At 38.6% G+C, this 22,965-nt stretch overlaps 1 protein-coding gene across 3 annotated transcripts; it reads right to left on the bottom strand.

The window, feature by feature from the left end:
* Positions 1-393: 393 nt before the first annotated feature.
* Positions 394-22,463, bottom strand: LOC114474933 (fatty aldehyde dehydrogenase-like). 3 transcript variants are annotated; one of them, XM_028465553.1, is made up of 11 exons: positions 22,385-22,463; positions 22,091-22,282; positions 20,838-21,069; positions 18,983-19,068; positions 18,700-18,908; positions 15,119-15,236; positions 14,895-15,036; positions 9,888-10,054; positions 9,705-9,804; positions 3,709-3,947; positions 394-542 (listed from the first exon to the last, which is right to left on the bottom strand). In XM_028465553.1, exons 2-11 carry the CDS (start codon positions 22,250-22,252, stop codon positions 519-521), a joined length of 1,479 nt encoding a protein of 492 aa, XP_028321354.1. In that variant the 5' UTR covers positions 22,253-22,282; positions 22,385-22,463; the 3' UTR covers positions 394-518. The 3 variants fall into 3 exon arrangements, with proteins under 3 accessions (XP_028321354.1, XP_028321355.1, XP_028321356.1); XM_028465554.1 differs by having other exon boundaries at positions 22,091-22,296; positions 22,385-22,424; XM_028465555.1 differs by having other exon boundaries at positions 22,091-22,264; positions 22,385-22,415.
* Between the last annotated feature and the right edge of the window lie 502 nt (positions 22,464-22,965).

Raw genomic sequence — 22,965 nt, 5'->3', positions numbered from 1 at the left:
TGGATAACAGTGGATATTATTCAGATGAATAAATAAATGTGGTTATCACAGATTCATAGAACAATAGACCATCATTTTACTGACTTTATGGATGGACCCCAAAAATCTCTCCTTTATTCCTCCTTATAGATGGTCCTGTCTCCACATGAATGTTCTTCAATGTTCATGTCTGTGTTCAACCACCTTCAGCTACAGTGGGGGTCCCTGCTCTAGTAGAAGATCAACCACTAGGAAGCCTTTGATTGTTCAAACATGAGAATCAGGTTTTATTTCATGAATTATATAATTTACAAAAGTTACAAAAGACATGGAGTGTAAACAAAAATAGAAACAAAGACTTTGGACTCAGTCTCTGATGATGAACCCAAATGACCCGTTGACCCTCTGAGACACTGATAGTGAACATATTTATTAACGTATACACACACACACACATATATATAGATATATTAGTGGTTTCCTCATTACAACCTCCAGTTCCATCCTCTGATGGTCAAACACTTCCATCCCAGAATCCTCTAGTGTCTGTGCAGCAGGAACCTCTGCAAACAACAGCAGGAGATGAAGATGGGGTTACCACCACGCACGCACGCACACGAACACACACACACGAACACACACACACACACACAGAAGAAATGAACTTAAAGAGTAACTGTACTATCTGTTGTGATGCTGCATTGGTTTACATACAGTATGGACTTGTCTCAAACACTTGGTATTATTACAACATGAGGAATAGAATTATTTAATGAACCCCCAAACTACGCCTCAAGGACCCCAGTTTGAGAACCACGGCACTCGGATACAGAATCAGAGGATGACCACAGTTTGGACCAGGTTAGGAGCAATATTTTCATTAAAGTATGTAAAAAACAGAGAGATGAAAGTTAAACTATCTTAAATAGATCCTCCACTGCTTTTACAAATGTGTCCTAAAACCTTATAATGTCCTTATTAGTAGATCTATGTCTAACTAAACACATTATTATGCACCATATTCATGTATTTGCCTTTTAAAAACAGGACTACTTTACGTTTTAGAGCATGTGTTCCTCCATCTTGAAATCATGTGATTGATGATGTCACACGGCCCCACTGCCTGTAAACATCCATTGTTTTCTATTGGAGTGAAACATTCAGCCTGATTTATAGATCATTTATCAGCTTTTTACATCATTTAACAGCTTTGTAGATCATTTAGTAGCTTTTTATTGCTCTAAATCAGTGGTTCCCGACCTTTTTTGGATCGTGGTCTCCTTTTGATATTACAATTGTCAGATGACCCCAAAGACACTGTTTTTTTTTCTTTCTAGAATTACTTCTTTTACCTCGTTTGTTTCAGTGTTACAAATACAGATTAGCGACTATTGGTGACAAATTGCACCAACTCAGATATTTTTATACTGCATTTTAATTGAACATTTATATTTGAGAAAGTGAAAGTATAGAATACAGTTGTTTAAGATTGTGTTAAATTATTTGAGAATAGACCGTTTTCACAACTTCATATCTTGTACCGGAAATACGCACTCGTTGTGTAAACCTACTTCCTGTTGCGGTCAGGGCTAACGGGTAAACAGCAGTAGCGGGCTGTTCTTGTAATGCCTAAAAGCAGCCTTACTTATGGTTCCACTCCTTCCCTGTTAACGGTGAAGCTAGACAAAAATAGGTTCAGGTTAAACGACGGGATGAAGGAGCAACGTTTACAATAAAAAAGTGGAGTACTAATGTCTGCAGCAGACACCACACCAGGAGACTACGTCTGGGGATCACTGTCACTGTCTGTCCCTAGCCTTTATCCTGGAACGATTACACCTCTAAAGGAAAAAGGGCGTCTGTGTATGAGAGGTGCCGTTAACTGAAGCCGTTACCGTCGGTAGGAGTCGAGGTAAAAGAAATAAACTGGACCATGATTATGAGACACCGCCGCCCGCGGGTAAGAAATTCCACTTCCTTTTCCTTTAACGTTAACGTTATGTCTTCATGGGAGAGATGTGTGTTGTGACAGCATTCCTGGCCTAATATCGCTGTGTCTAATTCCCTAGTTATGTTGTTGTGTAGCGGACACACTAATGATTAGTCATTCTAATTAACAGTTCAGTAACAGTTAGCCTGAATGCTCTCTAACGTTACTTACCTTGATACTTATGGACAAATTCTTCGTGTGAAAGTGTGTATCCTTTATCCAGTTTCTTCTTCTTGGTGACGGAGTTTTCCTCCACGACTCGTGCCAAGTAGGCAAAGCTAATTTTTGGCAAATCCATGAGGGAAGTTGTGTAGAGTCTCTGATCCATTTCTGATCCTGGCTTTCTGCTGTGTTGATATTTTAGCAGAAATCCCTATACACTACAATTGCATATTTCTGGTTATTGTGAGAAAGGTCTATACTGTAATTTCCAGACGATAAGCCGTTACTTTTTTCTCACGCTTTGAACCCTGCGGTTTAAACAGTGACGCGGCTAAATTGTGGATTTTTCCCGGTTTTATTTAGCTTCATGCCGCCACAAAATTAAGCTCTGACACATTAGACCAGGTGAAACAATGACATTTTTAACATTAAATCGTTGTTGCTCGCACAGAATCATTCTGATCACTCATTTTGTCATGATGCACACTGCCTCACCATAGCAACGATGCAGAGAAATGTTGTCAGAGAGAGAGAGAGAGAGAGAGAGTGCCCGCTGCAGAAGCAGCAGCAGCATGGATGAACTAAAAGTCATCCAGTTTGTAATAGTAACATAACAGCATAAAGTTACCAAATCATCACGTTGGATTTGTTCAGAAGTGATCGCGTTTGTATTCTGACTCAGAGTCTGACTCGCTGTGATTGATCCGCAGTAGTTCACGGTAATAAGAGCAGATGAAGTGGTGTATCAGTCTGGTTCTAGTAAAAAGTGACCATAAAAAGCTGTAAATGTACTGATATGTAGACGTGGAGCAGTGAGGAGGAGACTTCATGTAGTAAAGGAAACTTATCAGTTGAAACAAGGACATTTCACTGCAACCTAACATGAGTACAGCAACCCGCCTACCTGCCCGTTGTGATTGGCTGAGTTGTCTGACGGGCACCCTCATCAGCCAATAGAGTGCGGCCTAAGTTAGGCTGTGGCATTTTTGTGGATTTTTCTTAGAACATTACTAAATTATTGTAATGCAGCTAATAAAACCGTGCGCTTTATAGCCCGGAAATTACGGTAATAAGAATTTAATAATAATGTAAAAGATTGTGATAAGCAATTTTTTTTTTTAGCAATTACTAGACATTTAATGTTGAAAAACACTCTAAATAATCAGGACAAGTTAAAGATGATTTCCACCTTTTGTTTATAGAAAAAGGATAAAAACTGTTGTGACCACAGGGGGCGACAGTTCCAACTCTGAGGTTTGGTAGGAGACAATGAAGCAGAGAAGTAGAGCTCTCCTGAAGGACCTGTAGTCTCCCTTAAACAGTGCGCTGACACACTCTGGTGGCTGTAGTTAGAGAGTAAATCACGGACATTTGAAGGACTACCACCCAAAAGCATTTTTATTCTCTTCAACAGTCCAGTTTTAGGCCCAACTTGTAAAAACAGTGAAGGATCCCTTTAATTATTTATTTAACTGTTTCTTGTCGTTCTCTGAACAGGAAGCAGTGTGTGGTGACGTACCAACGGGTACAGCAGGTCAAAGTGTGCGTTTACATGTAGCGTGTGATTGAATCTTTACCTGCACCACAAACGCTCCCAGGCCCACCATGGCTGCCATCTGGACCACACGCCACAGCTTAGGAACGTTGATGTGTCGCAGCAGCAGGAACCGAGCCCAGCTCAGCTTGTTGGCCGTGTGTGGAGGGTACCGCATGTTGTTCACCGCCTCCATGCTCAGAGGTTTGATCAGACAGCTCCTCAGGTGGCTGAGACAGTCAAAGGTGTGACGGCCACGGTAGCAGCCCATCCCACTGTGACCTGAGACACAGGAAACAGGAGGGTCATCGTCATCTGACATCATCTGTACAGATGGGGCCTTTTAATTACTTAATGACAGTGAATTTGAAAAAATGATAAGAAAAGAATGGGAGGACTTTCTGTAAACAAACGACTCCCTGCAAGTGTCACCGTCCTTACTCTGGGAAATATATATATATAAAATATCATATTCTTCTTGTGAGAAAAAAACAGGAACAGATAGCAGAAAAAACGATTGAAGAATAAATTAAGAAACTTACGGAAGAATACGCAGCTAACCCGTCGAAACTTTTATGGAAAAAACTCCAAAATACAAAACTTAATCTGGATATTATCCTATCTAAAAAAAACATATTTTATTTTGCAACAATTACGATACAAAAACTTTGATTACAAATATTTAGCAAATCAGTTTAAACACAACAAAGAAAATTATTCTATAATATAATATTTCTGATAATTCAGGTCAAACTTTAAACTTACCTCAGGACATTAATAAGATTTTTCATGATTATTATCAAAACCTATACTCATCAAACTTAAACCCTGACCCTGATGATATGAAAACCTTCCTCAATAACTTAAACCTACCACAGCTCACCATAGAGCAGAAAACCACCTTAGACTCACCATTAACCTTACAAGAACTACTAAATGCTTTAGACAGCATGTCAACAGACAAAGCACCAGGTCCAGATGGGTTCCCTGCTGAATTCCTAAAACACTTCTGGTCAATGCTGGCTCCGCTCTTTTTCAGAGTAGTAACAAAGATTAAAAATAAAGGTTACGTAGGACGTCACATTAATACAGCGAACATTAAATTATTACTTAAACCAGACAAAAACCCCATGTTACCCTCAAGTTACCGTCCCATCTCACTTATTAACACAGACATAAACATTATTTCCAAAGCACTCACTTCCAGGTTAAAGAAAGTAGTACAGTCAATTATATACCAAGACCAGACAGGATTTATTCCTCCTGTTCTACTTCTAGACACGTTAAGAACTTCCAGAAGACCAGCAGACTGAGAGCAGAGTGATCTGCCTGGATGATAGGGCACTAACAGGTCTCTATAGATATACAGGAGCTAGATAATGTAGAGCTTTGTATGCTAACAGGAGGATTTTAAACTCTATTCTAGATTTTACAGGAAGTCAATGAAGGGAAGTCAATACTGTAGTAATATGTTCTCTACTGTTAGTACCTGTTAGTATTCTAGCTGCAGCATTCTGAATTAACTGGAGACATTTTAGTGAGTTACTAGGACATCCTGACAGTAGAGAGTTACAATAATCTAATCTAGATGTAACAAATGCATGGATCAGTTTTTCAGCATCACTCTGGGTCAAAATATTCCTGATTTTAGATATTACGGAGGTAGAAGAAGGCTGTCCTTGTGATTTGTTTAATATGAGAGTTAAAGCATAAGTCAGTATCAAAGATAATACCTAAGTTTTTTACTGTGGTGCTGGGTGACAGAGTAATGTCATCCAGAGACACTATTTGAACCAAATAAAATCACTTTGCTTTTATCCTGGTTAAGAAGGAGAAAGTTACGGCTCATCCAGGATGTGATGTCATTAACTCATTCAGTGCCAGCCATTTTCAGAATTTCATTTTTTTTTTACCAATGAAAATAATAATAATAATAAAAAAAAGTATATTTTCATATTTCCGGAGCGTTTTACCCAAGAACCAATGCATATATGTGACTAAATATTAGTGAACATAGCTGTGCCTGATCTGTTCACAAGCCTGATGCTTTGAACGCATGCGTGTTGAAACGCTCACTCCCAATTTTTACGACAGAGCTGCTGGGACGTGATATTTGAATGTAAACCAACTATACAACGTTTGTTAAATGTTTTAATGTAGCACACATTAAAATATGTGACTGTTTTGTGGTGTTTTTAATTGTTAATTTTAAAAAAAAAAAGGAAAAAAAACACCGCTTGACGATATAAAAAAAACTGATCAAACGCAATACACAACATTGACAATCAAAAACCTAACAGAAAATAAAATACAAACCAAAATATATTAGAATTCACTCAAAAAAAAAAAAAAAAAAAAAAGAATTCACTCAAAACATACATTTGTTTTTTTATTCATTTATTATGTTTTGAAAAGCATCTACATTATACAGCTGACATAACAAAATGTAAATGTGTATATTCACAACAAATATACATGAAAAGTGCAGATTGTTTATGCAACATCCTATACAAAAAACATGCATTTGTAATTTTTCAGGGTTTCAACCTTTTATAAAGTACATCCACTCAAACTATCTATATTTGGCACTTGAAAATTGTTAATGTCATGATGTCTCAAAAAAACACTTTTTTGGCTGATGAATCTGTCAATCACTTTTATCAGCATATGGTGACGTTTGTTGAACCGTCAGGACAGTCTCATAATTCACCACACATTTCTCTCACAAATACACAGATGTTTCACAGCACAGAAGCAGTTTGCAAATGCACATTCAGCAATTTGCATTATCTGTGGATTTATATCACAAGTGTACTTCAAAATAATATTTGTGAACCAGTGTGTGTGCATTTGTGAAACAGATCGTGTGCATTTGTGAAAAAGCCTGCAAGAGTTCACTCATTATGATACTGTTCTGATTCCATAACTGAAAGACCAAAGTTTGTTGTCAACCATCTATTCTTTCACAAAATACCAGGTTTTGCCTCTTGTCCACAATTTCTTCAATAAATTGATCCATGTCCTCCGTGTTATAAAAAAGAAATTTGAATGGCTCCAAAATCAACTCTTTTTGGTCGTCGTCCATTTCCTCATCAGTAGAGTCATTTATAAGCCAGCAACACTGCTGGAGAGCATGTGCCAGCTCCTCTTCCTCAAACTGCAGGGCCGCTGGTACCTCCACCTTTGCTGCAAACAGGTGTTTATTTTCCACAAACCACTGTGCAGCTTTTCTGCCATCTGCCACAATCCTTTGCTGTGAAGTCATCCATGTTAACAAAGGGAATAAGCCTTTAATACAACAAAAATACACACTTCAATTCATCTTAGCACCCTACGGGGCTTAACAGGGTTCTACTTCTACCTCCTCGGTAACCGGTTCCTCAGCATGACGTTCAAGAGAGTCTTGTTGTTGTTCCTGTTCCAAATAATGTCTTGGTCAATGATTCAGATCCATAATCAATCTAAATTTTACATATTCTTTCCCATTTATTTCAGAGCAACTGAACAATTTCTTGAACACAATATATTTCTCACAAAAACAGATGTGTCTAATACAAACACACATAGATGTAGGTAACAGATACACACATTTACAGAGATGTACAAAATATATACATGTAAATGACAAACCTCAGAGCTGGCTTCTCCTCTTTTTCAGTCTGAAAACTGGTTTCAGCTGACCTGAAAGGAGTGCTTTTGATTGCTCCGTCCAGTGAGCAAACCTTTTGCCATGGCTAATGTGACAGGTCATAAAAAAGAAAGAAAAAAAATAAAGACAAACCATGCCATCCTTTTTTAATGGACACATAAATACAATAATAACTCAAATGATATTTTTATATCTGTGAAACCGTTATTATAAAAACGCACTCGATTACGACTGATATTACAATCTACTGGTATCAAAATTAACCCTTGCGACTAATTTCAATGGCATGACATAATAGAAAGCTTTAACATTGTACCTATTTTAAAGAAAAATAGCCCACGTTAGCTCGGCCTCATCTAAAAAAATGCTTTGTGTTAAAGTTGTGATTGTATTTTACATCAACAGATCATCTGAAGAAACTAATAGTAATAGTCTGCAGCTGGACCCTCTCGTCTGAACACCGCGAACGTTGAGGATTAATAATTTTATCGATAATTTAACAGAAACAAAAGTTTTTACTTACCATGTTCTGCACAAGGGTGTTCCGAGAAACACGTGTACAACTACTGTTTCGTCTAACAATAGAAGAAGAGTAGCTTCTTCTTCTTTGGTTGTTGACGGCAGTTGGCACCCAAAACGCTGCATTACTGCCACCTTCAGGAGAAAAGCTGCTGTGCAGGAACCCATATATGTTGGGTTAGCTTCCGGGCCGGGGCATGGAGGACCGGGTCATGGAGGTCTGCAGCTGGACCCCTCTCAATTTTTTTAATTTTCAATTGCCAAATACGTATTCGACGATGGACTGAACTGTACAGAATGAAGCAAACGGGATCATGTTTCAACACCTTCTTTGGTCCCCCGTCCCCCCTCCCTCCCTCGTAGTGGCAGCAGGAGGGGCGAGCTAGGTACCTGTAAGAGGCTGCACGCACCCCCCCCCAGCAATGGCGAGCTGCAATCTTTTCCTAACCCCCCCACACTGGGCACCCTGTAAAGGAGAATACTGTAGTTTGGGACCTGCCTTTTTCCCCCTTTCCTTTCCACCTACACCAACAGCTGCACCTCCTCTCACCAGTCGGTGAAACTCCTGAAGTTTGCGGACGACACGACCATCATCATCTCATCTCTGATGGAGACGAGTCTGACTACAGGTGGAGACAGTCCGGCTGGTGTCCTGGTGCAGCCAGAACAACCTGGAGCTCAACGCTTTAAAGACAGTGGAGATGATAGCAGACTTCAGGAAGAGCCCATCCCCCCTCACCCCCCTCACCCTGGGAGACTCTACAGTGAGCTCTGTGGAGCACTTCTGCTTCCTGGGGACCATCATCACTCAGGACCTCAAGTGGGAGCTGAACATCAGCTCCCTTATCAAAAAAGCTCAGCAGAGGATGTACTTCCTAAGGCAGCTGAAGAAGTTCAGTCTGCCAACAAAGATGATGGTGAACTTCTACAGCTCCATCATCCAGTCCATCCTCTGCTCCTCCATCACCATCTGGTACGCTGCAGCTACTGCCAAGCACAAGGTCAGACTGCAGCGTATCATCCACTCAGCAGAGAAGATCATCGGCTGCAATCTGCCCTCCCTCCAGGACCTGTACGCCTCCAGGATTCTGAAGCGTGCAGGACACAAACTGTTTCAATCTCTCCCTTCTGGAAGGAGGTTTGGGTGGATCAGGACCAGAACCTCCTGACACAAAAACAGCTTCTTTTCCTCTGCCACCATCATCCACATGAACACACTCCCAGTCACCCATAAACCCCCCTCCCACCCCCTTATCACCACCTCCATAAAGTCAATATTACCTGCAGCACTGTATATAAGTTCATATATTTATTAAGGATTTTTTTTTTTTTTTGGCTCTAGTGGCCTTTATATGACAGTTGCTTGACAGGAAAGGGGTCAGAGAGAGCAGGGAATGACACGCAGGAAAGGGTCCCAGGCCGGGAATCGAACCTGGACCCGCTGCAGGTGAGGAACTATAGCCTCTGTACATGGGGCGGGCGCTCAACCCACTGAGCTAAACACCGCCCCCATATATTTATATTCATTTACATTTTTATATATTTTTATTTGTTATTTTTATCTTTGAAAAAAAAAAGATCAAATTAAAAAAAGAAATAATTTAACTTTTATCCTGATCCTCTATCTATCCTTTATTTATCTTTTATACCTATCATTGTTATTATTACTGTTACTGGCTTGTGTTTTGTTTTTTCTGTTCTGCGCACCGACAACCGTGTCAAATTCCCTGTTGTTTTTTTAAAACTGTACTTGGCAAAATAAACTTTTCTGACTCAGTATAATCACAGAAATATCGGTATAAATGTTAGTATTTTTTAAGACCGAAGTGTTATTTGTTTAAATTGCATGTGTTTAACAGCCTAATTCTCACCCACGCCCCCAAAAGGCAGAGCAGGGATGGTGAAGTGGACCAGACAGTCGTTGGCCAGCAGAGCTCCACTGGACGTTTCATCTTGGACTCTTCTGATCACCTTGGTAACGACAAAATGAAGAGGTTCATCACACAGAGTACAGTAGAACAGAGACTCCACTGTTCTTGTACCTGTCCTCGTACCTTCTTACAGTTGGAGAACACGTAAACCACCAGAGGTTTCTCTCTCTCATTAACAAACTGGATGGCTTGGTCTAACCCACTGACGGTGATGATGGGCAGCACCGGACCAAAGATCTCTTCTTTCATCACTTTAGATTCAGCCGTCACATCTTTTAGAACTGTAGGACCTTTACAAACATATCAACAAATATAAATCATTATTAAAAACTAATGACCAGCATCTATGAAGGTAGATATGTTGCAAAATGTGAGAGTTTGTAGAATGTGATGTGAGCTTGTGGATAAAAAATCCACGCGTGAAATAATTTTAATGTCACAAATGATGGGAAAAAATGTATAGAGTGAGCTTTAAACATAAAATTACAGCTGCAAACTTGTAATCTAACATTTATTCACATGTTTTTTAATTACTTGCGTAAATGATGGTTTACAACCACAACTCTCCGGTTATAACTTCTCCAATCTACCGCTACAGAAACACAAACTACTTTTTTCGTGTGAATCTGAGCTGCCTGAGTTTTGCAACACATTTGTAAGGCAAGGCAAGGCAAATTTATTTGTATAGCGCATTTCATACTCATTCGCTCCGATAACACGACCTTGGCTACAGCTGGCTACAGCTGAATAGCCTGAAAAATTGGGCCCAAGACTGAAGTAAAATGGTGAAAAAACCGCAGGGAGGCCCTTCAGAACCCAATTCGGGTTTGGAAGAGGTCAAGGAGATGATACGCGAGGGTCTACGAAACCTATCTGCCGAGATAAAGTCGTTGGAAAAGACGACGGAAAACTCACTGAAAAACCTACAAAGCGAAGCAAAGGTACTGAAAGAAAAGAATGAAAGAAATGCTGAAGAGATAAAATTGTTGAACGCCAGGGTTGAAGAGCTGGAACAAAAGGAAAGAGAGAAAGATGTCATCATCACAGGCCTAAAGATAAAACCCAGAAGCTACGCGAGTGACGAAGAAACAAAATCGATTGAACAACAGGTCGTTGACTACCTGGAGTCGAAGGACATTGTCCTGAACCCTGACAACATCAACTCCTGCCATCTCCTGCCAAAGAAAAATGATAACAGAGCTGTAAAAATAACCTTCACGAATATGAAATTCAAAGGAGAACTACTGAAGCAAGGAAATAAACTCAAGGGAACGAAGGTGTACATCAATGAAAACCTGACGAAACAAAATGCAAGCATTGCATGGAAGGCACGCCAAATAAAAAAAGGAGGAAAGATTCTAAAGACGTGGACAAGAAACTGCAGGATTTATATCACACCACTGGGAGAAGAGAACGGAAAACCAATCCTCATCAAAACGATGGAAAACTTGGGAAAATACGAAGGATCCACCTAAACAACAACATTACTGATGGTAATCATGGATATGGACCCAGATCTATATAAACACTGGAAACAAAACTCAGACTGTGATTATTTTACGGAGACTGAATTAAATGTGGAAACCAAGAGTAAAAAAGGTCTGTCATTTATTCATTTCAATTGCTAGGTGGTGGGGTGATTAAGGATTAAAGATGTTCTAACATAATATCTATTCCAGAGACTACAGAGACTTCCAATCCAACTGCGAAAGTGGGGACAGATCTTCAAATTTCCAAAAGGAGCGTACAGTTGACCCTGGCTTTGACCTTTATGGCTGAGGAGGAGGAGGTCGAGGAGGCTGGAGGGCACAAAAGCAGGCGGACACAAGAGAGAGGAAAACGGAGACACATCCAAAATGATCAGATAAGTGATTTTCCAATGATATTTATCATATGGTTTTAAGAATCCAAATGTATTCTTATGTAAAAAAGGGAATGAAGGGGCCAACGTCCCTCTGATTTTTGATTTATATTTTATCATGGGAAAATGATTTACCTCAAAACCCTCCAACCCTTTTCTTCCCCCACCAGCACTTAGTGTGTAAGACCATAAAACACCTTCACTGGGTTTAGACATTTCTAAGAATAAGATTAAGCGCTCTCAACATCGGGTTGGTGGCCCAATCTGGGTCGCCTGAGATTTAAAGAGGGTCCTCCTGAAATTCTTAATAATTGATCGATATAAATGAGATAGTTTAAAGTTAAGTAACTTCCGAGCATTTAAGGAAGCTCTCCAAACCGTGCTAGGGCTCGTCACTCCTACGAATGGGATAAACACAGAGAGCAAAAGACAATATGATTGTTCGACTCAACTTAACTTTAATTCTGTCTAACCTTAAAAGGGCCAATAATCTTGCTTAACTCTGGTTTAGACAAAGAATAGGAGACACTTTTGCCACCAATTTACCTTCAAAATTAAGTAAATGACATCTCAAATAACAATTATGGGGGAAAATAATGAAATAAATGAACTGACAAATTCAGCTCTATAAATTAATTAGGCTATGTCATTAGGTGTGGAGTGTAAACATTATTCAGAATAAATAAAGGATAGAATAAGATTTCTCCTTCATAAATAAAAGATAGCAAAGAAAAATAAAACAATTTAAATAAATACATAACATTATTTATTTATTTGGTTAAACTTATTTAGCTTTCTCACATCTCCATGTCTCCCAATTGTATGCATTCATCTTGAGAAGACATGTAGTCACACTCCACACTTCTCCGTCCGACTTGCATGTCCTTGTAAACAGTGGTTCTCAAATTGTTGCTTCTCACCAGGTATCAGCGTACCACTGGTAGTAGACGTACCACAGTTTGAGAATCACTGCAACTCCAGCTATGCTTCTCCTTGCTCCAGGAAAGGAGAATCGAATTAATACTTCCTGCTTTTCTTTCAGCCTCATATTTTCCCACTCACGTGTGAATGGGCTACAGATAACTTTGAGCTAGCATGGCAAAAAGCTCACTAACCCACTCCTAACCATTGTGTGATTGTGCAGCAGCACCTTTTAGGATCTGAAAAGCTCTCAGATCCTGACTTCTGACCTGTCTCTGCCTTCCTGGAAGCTATAACTGAGCACCAGAGCCATACTAACTATTCATTTAGTTAGTTAACTAACCCTAACACCCCTACTCTTTAAACTTTTATTTCATTTCATTTCATTTCATTTTATTTTATTTTATTTTATTTTTATTTTATTTTATTTTGTTTTGTTTTGTTTTGGTTTTTTCCCCACCCCCCCTCTTTTCTTCTGTTCAGGTACCAACCGATCCCAAGAGAGATTGCCAGGTGTGTGGAGACTACCCTTCCTCAGACAACAACCGATCATCTACAACGCCGACCGAAAATGAACGACCGAAGGTGGACCGTCACTTTCCGAATTCAGCTGACGACCCACACGGCAGTGAAGGTCGCGGAGCGGGCGACATGGATCCAAGCAGATGATTGCCGACACCAGCTGATGCTGAGACGGAGGCTGACCGAACAACGAAGGGAGAACCGACAAGGCCACTGAGTGATATAATATAATATGATATAATAACAACTACGCCGTCTAAGCTGGCTTCTCAGGTGCGGTGCACAAAGAAGCATTCCTTTGCCTTATGGGATCACAGGAGCTGATTTTCTTTTTCACGAGACACACACACTGTTGAAAAAACGCTCCAGAACAAGAGCCTAGACCAAGCCCTGAGGACCCCGCCGACGTGGGATTTTGTTCTTCCTTTGCTTTGTTTATAGGCCACACCCATGAAAAGGCTTATAGCTCGGTGGAGGGTGGACAACCTCACACCTAGCTGCAGGAATACAGTCATAAACCCTTCTGCTGCGATTGAGGAAAACACTCAAGGTTCTTCACTCATGATGCCGCCAATCAAGTGTGGTGATTCTAACCATGGTTCCACTATTCTTCTAGCTATTGGTGACCCCAGTCATGTCCTTGATGCAAATGATGATTTTTGCTTATCTAGATGGTAATAGAGGATGATTTTTGATGATTCATGCCATTGATAAGAATGATGAAGTTTTTTAAGGTTTATTTCCACATTTTTCTTGATATGTCTGTGCCTCACAAAGGAAGAATATATCCAATGTATGACAATAACGATGCTAATGGTTAACCCTGACAGACAGCAAAGGTGGATCCAAGGTTAATCTACCAGAATATAATAATTTTGTTTCTTGATTTGGTCATTGATGGCGACCAAAAGTGGAGAATGTTATGGCAATTTTTATATTCATCATAATATCGTCAAATGTGTGTTCATGTGTACAATTTGTCATGTTTTAATACATGATGACTCCATTACTCTTTACACTTTAGAACAGCTGAGTCATGTTAGATTAAACAGTACAGATCGTATTGTACTCAGTGCAACACAGAGTCTCTGCTGAAGGCCAAACTCAAACTCACATGCAGATATAAACGCACACACACACTATCAAGGACAGATAAGAGTGGCGCCCAATCTTCCTCATAATATACACGTCTTCATCATCCTCAAACGTTTCCACTGTTGGGCATCTGACTCCCTCCTTCTCCTCACCTCAGGGTGGAACTTTTTCTGTCATCTGTATAAAAGCTTAAGCTGTGAAACTGTTAGTTAGAGTGGGTCTTGCCTTTTTGCTCTGCCACGAGCCTTTTGCCTTTCATTCTTTCAGGATGGAAGCTTCTTTTTTACTCCTTTTTTATTTAATGTTATAATAAATCTTTTTTATAAAATCATCAATGCTCCGACTGGACTCCATCATTCAACCAGAGCAATAAATCATGTCTCCAAATGAGGTCAACCGCAAATTTGCCGTGACATTAGTACTGTGGGTAATTTTTGTGTTTTTCTAGTCTTTTATTGCACTTTTGTTGTCAGGTTCTGTAATTTTGTATATTTTTCTGAGTAATTTTGTGTATTACTGTGGTTTTGTTCATTTTTTGAAGTAGTTTTGTGTGTTTTCATAGTATTTTCTGTGTTTTTCTCTTGTCTTTCACTGTATTTTCCTAAAATGTTGAAATTCTTTGTATTTTTGGATGTATTCTTGCTCTTGTTTTGTGTATTTTTTGTCATTTTGTATGTTTACTTTGGGGGCTGCCAGTTGCCTATGTCTGATCTAAGGGCTCAGAGACGTACCGATGTAGCAGGAGGATTGATCAGCATCTCCTCCATAAGCCACTGCACTGCCCTCCATCAGAGCCATAATTCTCCTGTAGTGCTGCTGGTTAACGATGCGTCCATAGTCCTCACATGTCCTCGGCTCGTCTGTGTAGAACTCCTGCACAAACAAGTCTTTGATTATTATATACAGTATGTTTATCTCACAATGATCTTATCCTGTGATATGTACTCCACTCTACCTTAATGCACTTAATGACCTCATCCACCACCTGACTCTGGATGGATGGTTCACACAGGATGTAATCTGGAGCGATGCACGTCTGACCACAGTTTACAAACTTTCCCCACGTGATGCGACTGCAGGCAGAGCATGAAATATGACTATATGTGATAAGTTTTTTTTTTTTTGCCACATACAACACAAAAACAGAGACAATTACAGAAAAAAATTCCATAGACCATATCTACAATCTTATACATTATAATACAGTAAGAGTGTGTGTGTGTGTGTGTGTCTCTACCTGAGACTCTAATCTCCTCCGTTGGTTCTGTGTGTGTTATAATAATTATAGTAATAGTATTGTGCTATTAGAGGGTGAGAGGCGGAGACAATAATAAGTAAACAATAGTCCAATATGTGGGGGAAAAGAACAATACTGTATATAAATGTATACAAGCGCTGGTCATATGATCAGAATATCATAAAAAAGTAGATTTATTTCAGTAATTCCATTCAAAAAGTGAAACTTGTATAATGTATACTGAAGGTTTTAAATAATAAATTGGGTGTTGATCTAACCATATAATCATTGCTAAAACCATTGCTTAAGGCAAAGACAAGTGCAGCAGGTAAACATGTCCTGTTTCAACATTTTGTTGTAATTTTCCACTCTGACATATCGCAGCCACTCATTTTTTCCCCTGGAATGGTCAAGGTCAATGCCTTATATGGCTTTATTGAAATCTTTGTGTAAACAGTTAAAAACTCACTTTATGAATTACTTGAGATGTCTTTTGTAACATTGTGATGTTGTTGAATAACATGTTGAAAAAATGATAACGGCTCAACCACACTTTATGTCTGTATTAATTATTGGAGTCAGGTTACACAAGAGCACAATAACTGATAAACGGATGACGTGAGTGGAGCACATGAAGTTCGAGGCTCTTCCTCTTTGATTTTGCTCAGACTCTGTTCTAGGCATTTTTCTTAAGATCTCGTATTGAACTGCTTCCTGCGCAACAGGCAAAAAAAAAAGGTCAAGTAAGAATTTGAACTGTGATCCTTCCTATTTAACAAACACTGGAATAAGAATAGATTATATTCCAACAATACATTCATGGAGAGGTTCAAGAGGTTCAATATTGAAGACACCTGGTGCCCCACACTAATCAGCTAATTAACTTAAAACACCTGCAAAGGCCTTTAAATGTTCTCCAGTCTAGTTCTGTAGGTCTACACAATCATGGAGAAAACTGCTGACCTGACAGTTGTCCAAAAGATGACCATTGACACCTTGAACAAGGAGGACAAGACATAAAAGAGCACTTTATGCTTCCTGCTGCTGATCAACTTTATGGAGATACAGATTTGATTTTCCAACAGGACTTGGTACCTGTACACATTGCCAAAGCTACCAGTAGCTGGTTTAAGGACCATGGTATCCCTGTTCTTGATTGGCCAGCAAACTGACCTTAACCCCATAGAAAATCCCACCCACCGGCCTCCTCCACTACCCTCCTTTTCATTTGCCGCTTTTTTTTTCCGCTCAAGTTTTATTTTAAATGTTTTCATTTATTTTTGCTCTTCCATCCCTGTCCAGTTTTATGTAATAACTTTTCTCATGTTCTACATTTTTTGGCTGTTCTTTACTTCCCCTATGAGAAATGTGTTCATTATTTATGTTGTGTTTTCAGAAATAAATGCTTTTCTGATGCAATGGTTTTTATATTATTTATGTAAACTTACTAGTGAAAAACTAATAATGAAATTATTATAAGACAGAGGTGGCAAAAGTAGTCTTTTGTACTCAAGTAAAAATATAGATACTGGAACAGAAAAAGGACTCTGGTAAAATTTTGAATGTAGCCTCCCCAATGGCTCCTCCTTTACGCCCTCCCCCCTCCCCTCTGTGCTCCATCTCACTCACATGCATGCTCATAGCTGCTGCAGAAGAGGAGCTCAGCTCATTCGGCAATAAGTAAACACTAAACTTTATCATTATATATGTTATAAAACATGACCAAAAACTCTGTTTTAACTCTGTCAGCGGTGACGAGCTTTCAGTGTGAGCTTGTGCATGTGAGGGATTGAGAACGAGCAGGGAGACAGGGAGACGTGATTGGTTAAAAAAAACAGTTAATTTTTTCCATTGGTTAAAGTTAATACAGATTTACAGCTGCTACAGATGATGGATTTTCTTTGTTCCTTTTCCAGAGAACATAAGATCTTAATTTCTGTCAGAACATAAAGACAATTTCAACCAATAACTTAAAAAGTGTATCTGGAGAAAATCGCCTGCCCTAGCTTTAAAAAAAAAAAAATTAAGTACAAATGCTCAATTTAACCCAGAGCAGGTTTGAGTTGCAAAACTTGAAAATGTGAAGCATAAAAATAAGGGACCTGTCTAACTGTAAAATAGTCAAACTACCTACATATTACATGTGACGTCATCTTCAAAGGTCTTAAAAGTAACGAGATAAATTTTTAAAATGTAAGGAGTAGAAAGTACAGATATTTGTTTACAAAAGTAAGTAGTAGAAAATAAAAAGTCGCCAAAAAAAAAATACTCGTAAAGTACAGAAAAAAACTACTTAAAGCTGATATCTGGAGTACTTTGCTACTTGTCACCTCTGATTATCAGACACAGAGCAAAGCTACAATAGCCTCATTAAAGGATTTTCAATATCGACAAGTGGTGAAATAACCCTAAAGCTTAGGTCCAAAATAAAAATGAAAAACTCTCATAAACAAACATTGTTTTATATCCTGATAAATAGTAACATTTATACTATAAATTAAAACAGATCAGATTTGTTCTTACATTCCCACATGCAGTTATGGACCAATAAAAATTGTAAAAAATAAAGTATATGTTCATATTTCCAGAGTGTGTGAGCCAAGAACCAATGCATATCTGTGACTAATCATTAGTGATGTGAACAGTCTATGTTCATAGCTCTAAGCTGATCACATTACAGGGAGCTGAGACATATGCTAAGTAGTTTACTGAAGACTCAAACATGTTCCAGACCCAAACACACACTGACTTTGTGACTATTTAGAGGAGCTGACATGTCCACCAGATAGGATGTATAGCAGATCTATTTATATATTCTGAGAGAGTGGGTGGAGCTTATTACTATACCATATTTACCTTTATGTGATGAAGTTCCTTCCGTCGACAGAACAAAGGGTGGATGCCAACTATTTTGTCTGGTCTTTTTCCTTTTAATGTGTAAAATTGTATAAAATTTGGCTTTTTTTCTGCTTTTTTGTGTTTTTTCAATGCACATAAAATAAATAACATGTATAGCAAAAACATTTTTAATTGCAACAATTTCTGGGAGAAATGGTGTATTTTGTGGAAAAATTCCAGGGGAGACACACACACACACACACAATACTTTTGTGTATATAAACTAACATGTGTAATGATATCATGTGTAAGTTCAACGAGGTTCTCTTCTATCACCATATCTTTTAAATATAATGTGCTATCTGAGGGCAGTATAATAATAAAGCAGTTTAATAATAGACGTGACGTTGACACCGACACAGATCTACAGTAGACTCTAAAGATGATGAGCCGTTACTGACCGACACGCCACGCTGAGGTCACACTTCCTGTCTATGTAGCAGGGGCTCTTCCCCCCCAGCTCCAGGGTCACTGGGGTGAGGTGACGGGCGGCCGCCTCCATCACCAGGCGGCCCACCGCGGTGCTGCCCGTGTAGAAGATGTGGTCAAACCTCAGCTTGAGGAGCTCCTGGGTCTCTGACACGCCCCCCGTCACCACGGGGTACAGGTCCTTAGGAGAAGAAGAAGAGGTGAGCATTAGAAGCTAATAATGCTAACACTGTGAGGAAGGAGGAGGGGTCTCACTGGGTCTAAATACTGAGGGAGGAACTTCTCCATGACACTGGCAGACCCACAGCTGACCTCAGATGGTTTTATTACTGCAGCGTTACCTGAAACACCAGCACAAAACACACCGTCACACACAGCTAGCAGCACTTTCATCAGCCTCACAAAAGTGGGAAATATTAATTATAATAATAATCATACATCAGTAGATTCATTATTCTATCAATTAGCACCTTCAGCAATAAAAGGCAGTGCAGAAATACAACTAAAAATACACAAAACAACACGAAACTTACACAAAAATACAACTAAACTAGACAAAAGATCAACAAAAAATACACGAAACAATAAACAGCAAAAAAATAATAATTAACGACTAAACAAACATAAAATAGTAAAAGAGACTCAAAAAGACCAAAACAAAAAACAATAAAAAGGCTCGAGAGAACAACAATATTACACAAAAGAATGAAAATACACACAATTAAATTACAACAGAATTGACAGAAAAAACACAAAAGGATGACAACATTTCACAAAAAACAACAATAATGCACAAAAGGACCACAGAATTATAGAAAAATACACTGAAGGACAACAATAGTACACAAGAGGACAATAAATACACAAAACAGCAAAAATAGACTAAATTACTAAAATAATAGAAAATATTACAAAAAAAACATAACATCACTGAAAAATACACAAAAAGAACAAAAAAATGTAGGAAATGACAACAGCAATATTATACAATTAACAAAAACACAAAAAAGGACAACAAATTTACAGAAAATTACAGCAAAACTTCACTAAAGAGCAAAAAAATACACAAAACAGCAGAAATAGGCAAAATGACTTAAAAAAAAGATATTAATTAAAGAAAAAAACATAAAACAACAAGAAAAATACACAATAACGAAGAACAAAAAGTACAGAAAAAGGACATGAAATCATCCAAAACGTGGCTCTCAGAGCAATCATGTGTTTGATTATGTTTGATCTGAGCTGTAAATGATGAGTCACTGTGCAGTGGTTGTAAATGATGAGTCACTGTGCAGTGGTTGTAAATGATGAGTCATTGTGCAGCGGTTGTAAATGATGAGTCATTGTGCAGTGGTTGTAAATGATGAGTCACTGTGCAGTGGTTGTAAATGATGAGTCACTGTGCAGTGGTTGTAAATGATTAGTCGTTAATCCTACGTACTACGTCGTACATCCTACGTACTACGTACATCCTACCTACATACTACACACTATGTACTACCTACATCCTACCTACATACTACATCCTACGTACTTCCTACCTGCATAATACAAACTACGTACTACGTACATCCTACCTACATACTACATCCTACGTACTACGTACATCCTACCTACATAATACAAACTACGTACTACGTACATCCTACCTACATACTACATCCTACGTACTACGTACATCCTACGTACATCCTACCTACATAATACAAACTACGTACTACGTACATCCTACCTACATACTACATCCTACGTACTACGTACATCCTACGTACTACGTACATCCTATGTACATCCTACCTACATACTACATCCTACGTACTACGTACATCCTACCTACATAATACAAACTACGTACTACGTACATCCTACCTACATACTACATCCTACGTACTACGTACATCCTACCTACATAATACAAACTACGTACTACGTACATCCTACCTACATACTACATCCTACGTACTACGTACATCCTACGTACATCCTACGTACATCCTACCTACATAATACAACTACGTACTACGTACATCCTACCTACATCCTACGTACTACGTACATCCTACGTATTATGTACATCCTACGTACATCCTACATAATATGTACATCCTACCTGCAGCGATGGCTCCGACCAGGGGCAGCAGGGTGACGGCCCAGGGGTAGTTCCACGCCCCGATGATGAGAACCACTCCCAGAGGCTCAGGTTGTACGTAGGCCTCAGCTGATAGGGTGAGGAGGCTCTTCTCTACGGGGCGAGGACACGCCCACTCTGACAGCTTCTCTAGAGCCAGCTGGATTTCACCTTCAACCACCAAGATCTCAAACAGCTCAGTGCCATGTTGGCTCTAAAATACACAATAACACCAACGCTTTGTTTTATTTAGCAGCTTTAAAACACAAATACCTTAAATACATTCATGTCACATTGATTTACCTACAGTTTTATGTCATTATGGAAAACAGTGGAGTTTACTTCTTGAAACAGAAAAGGCAATAAATTCTCACACAAAATGTCTTAAGATCTCAGCTGAGGAATATAAAATTAATACACAAATGAGTTTTATTCTGTAGTTTTGTGTTTGGGAAGTCATTTTGTGGAATTTCTTTCTTTCTTCATGTTTTTGGAATTGTTTTATAGATTTTTCTTGTCTTTGTGCATCTTTTGAGTCATTTTCTGTGGGTTTTATTATGTGTCGTGTGAGACATCAGTATTTTTATGTTGTCATTATGTGTTTTTGTCTTGTTTAGTGTATTTTTGATAGAGGTTGATTGATATATGGTCATTTTTTTAATTATTATTATTATTTAGCACTTTAGAGTAGCCATTAAAGGAAAAAAAACAACATAAAAAACATCCATTTGGATGTATGAATATACAAAAAAAGTAATAATAATAATAGCATGTGCATGGGAGAGGATGAAGCCAATAGGCTTCTAAATAAAAAGCCAATATAATAGGATAAGGATATAATATAATAGTGCCTGATCAAATATTCTTATCCTATTATATCCTTAATAAGATCAGGATTTTTGTTTTACTTGGTTGTGTACGGGTATATTTAAAGTTCAATAAATGTTAAGAGTTCTATTGGTGTATTTAATTAATTTTCTAATATATATATTTATATCATATGTTTAAATTATTTTTTCATAATCAATGTGCTTAAAAAAAAACTATATCAGCTCGTGCTGGCATAAACGATTATTTTTTTTAAGCGATTAATCGAGAGCGATTGTTACTTTGATGCATCGATTAATCTAATGATTCCTTTTTCCAGTCCGATTAGACTTGATTCGATTATCTCCCCATTAATCGACCGATAGGCCCGCGGGCCACCACGTGCTCTGAGGACCCAATGGACGCACCTTTCCCAGGTCAAGCCGCAGCGCCTCACAGATATCCTTCCGCCTCTCTGTGAGGAGGTCCATCAGGCGGTGGAGCTGCTGGAGCCGATGCTCTACAGCTTTACTTTTACCCGCCTGGAAGGAGCTCCGGGCCCGCTGCAGAAGCTGCTCCTGTCGGGACATCCTCCCCTGGAACTGGTGTGTAGTAGTTCACTGTTAAACACACACTGATGTAAAACCGCCATGATGACGTCACTAACGACCACTGTGATTAAACAGTAACATTAGTTAATAATGACCGAACATGTTGTTTACCTGCTGACAGTTTCTAGTCACCGACGACAATGACAAGCAGAGAAGAAGTTTATTATACGTCATTTCCGCTGAGCGTGGTGCGCCGCCATCTTGGTACAGGCCTCACCGAAGCGGAAGTTGTTACTTCTTCATATTTGAATTTATTTATTTTTTATTTTTTGATGTTATGCGTTAACACAATAAACACATTTTAATATGCCGTATATATATATATATATATATATATATATATATATATACGGCACGCTAATACAGACAGAACCAGAACTACTTCTTCTCCAAGTAAAGAATGTTCAAATATTAGGTTTAATTTGGATGATAACACCTGTATATTTTGTCAAACGGATATATTTGAAACTCAGTAACGCGTCTTTTTTTCGTGTTCTGTGGTGAAGAGTTTTTGGGAAAGAGTTCATGATTGGCTGCTCACAAAAATCTGGGTTAGATTATAATTTTGATACATTTGGTGTCATTTTGAAGGTCACATCCTTGTCCTTCAAAAATTTATTAATTTAACAACTGAATGATATTTGGCAAACATTTTATACATAAATGCAGATTTCTTTTAAGAAATATATCCC

This window comes from Gouania willdenowi, chromosome 13 (assembly GCF_900634775.1).
Source record: "Gouania willdenowi chromosome 13, fGouWil2.1, whole genome shotgun sequence".
Lineage (NCBI taxonomy): Eukaryota > Metazoa > Chordata > Actinopteri > Blenniiformes > Gobiesocidae > Gouania > Gouania willdenowi.
The sequence above is the reverse complement of the archived record's forward strand: the minus strand, read 5'-3'. Positions and strand labels throughout refer to the sequence as shown.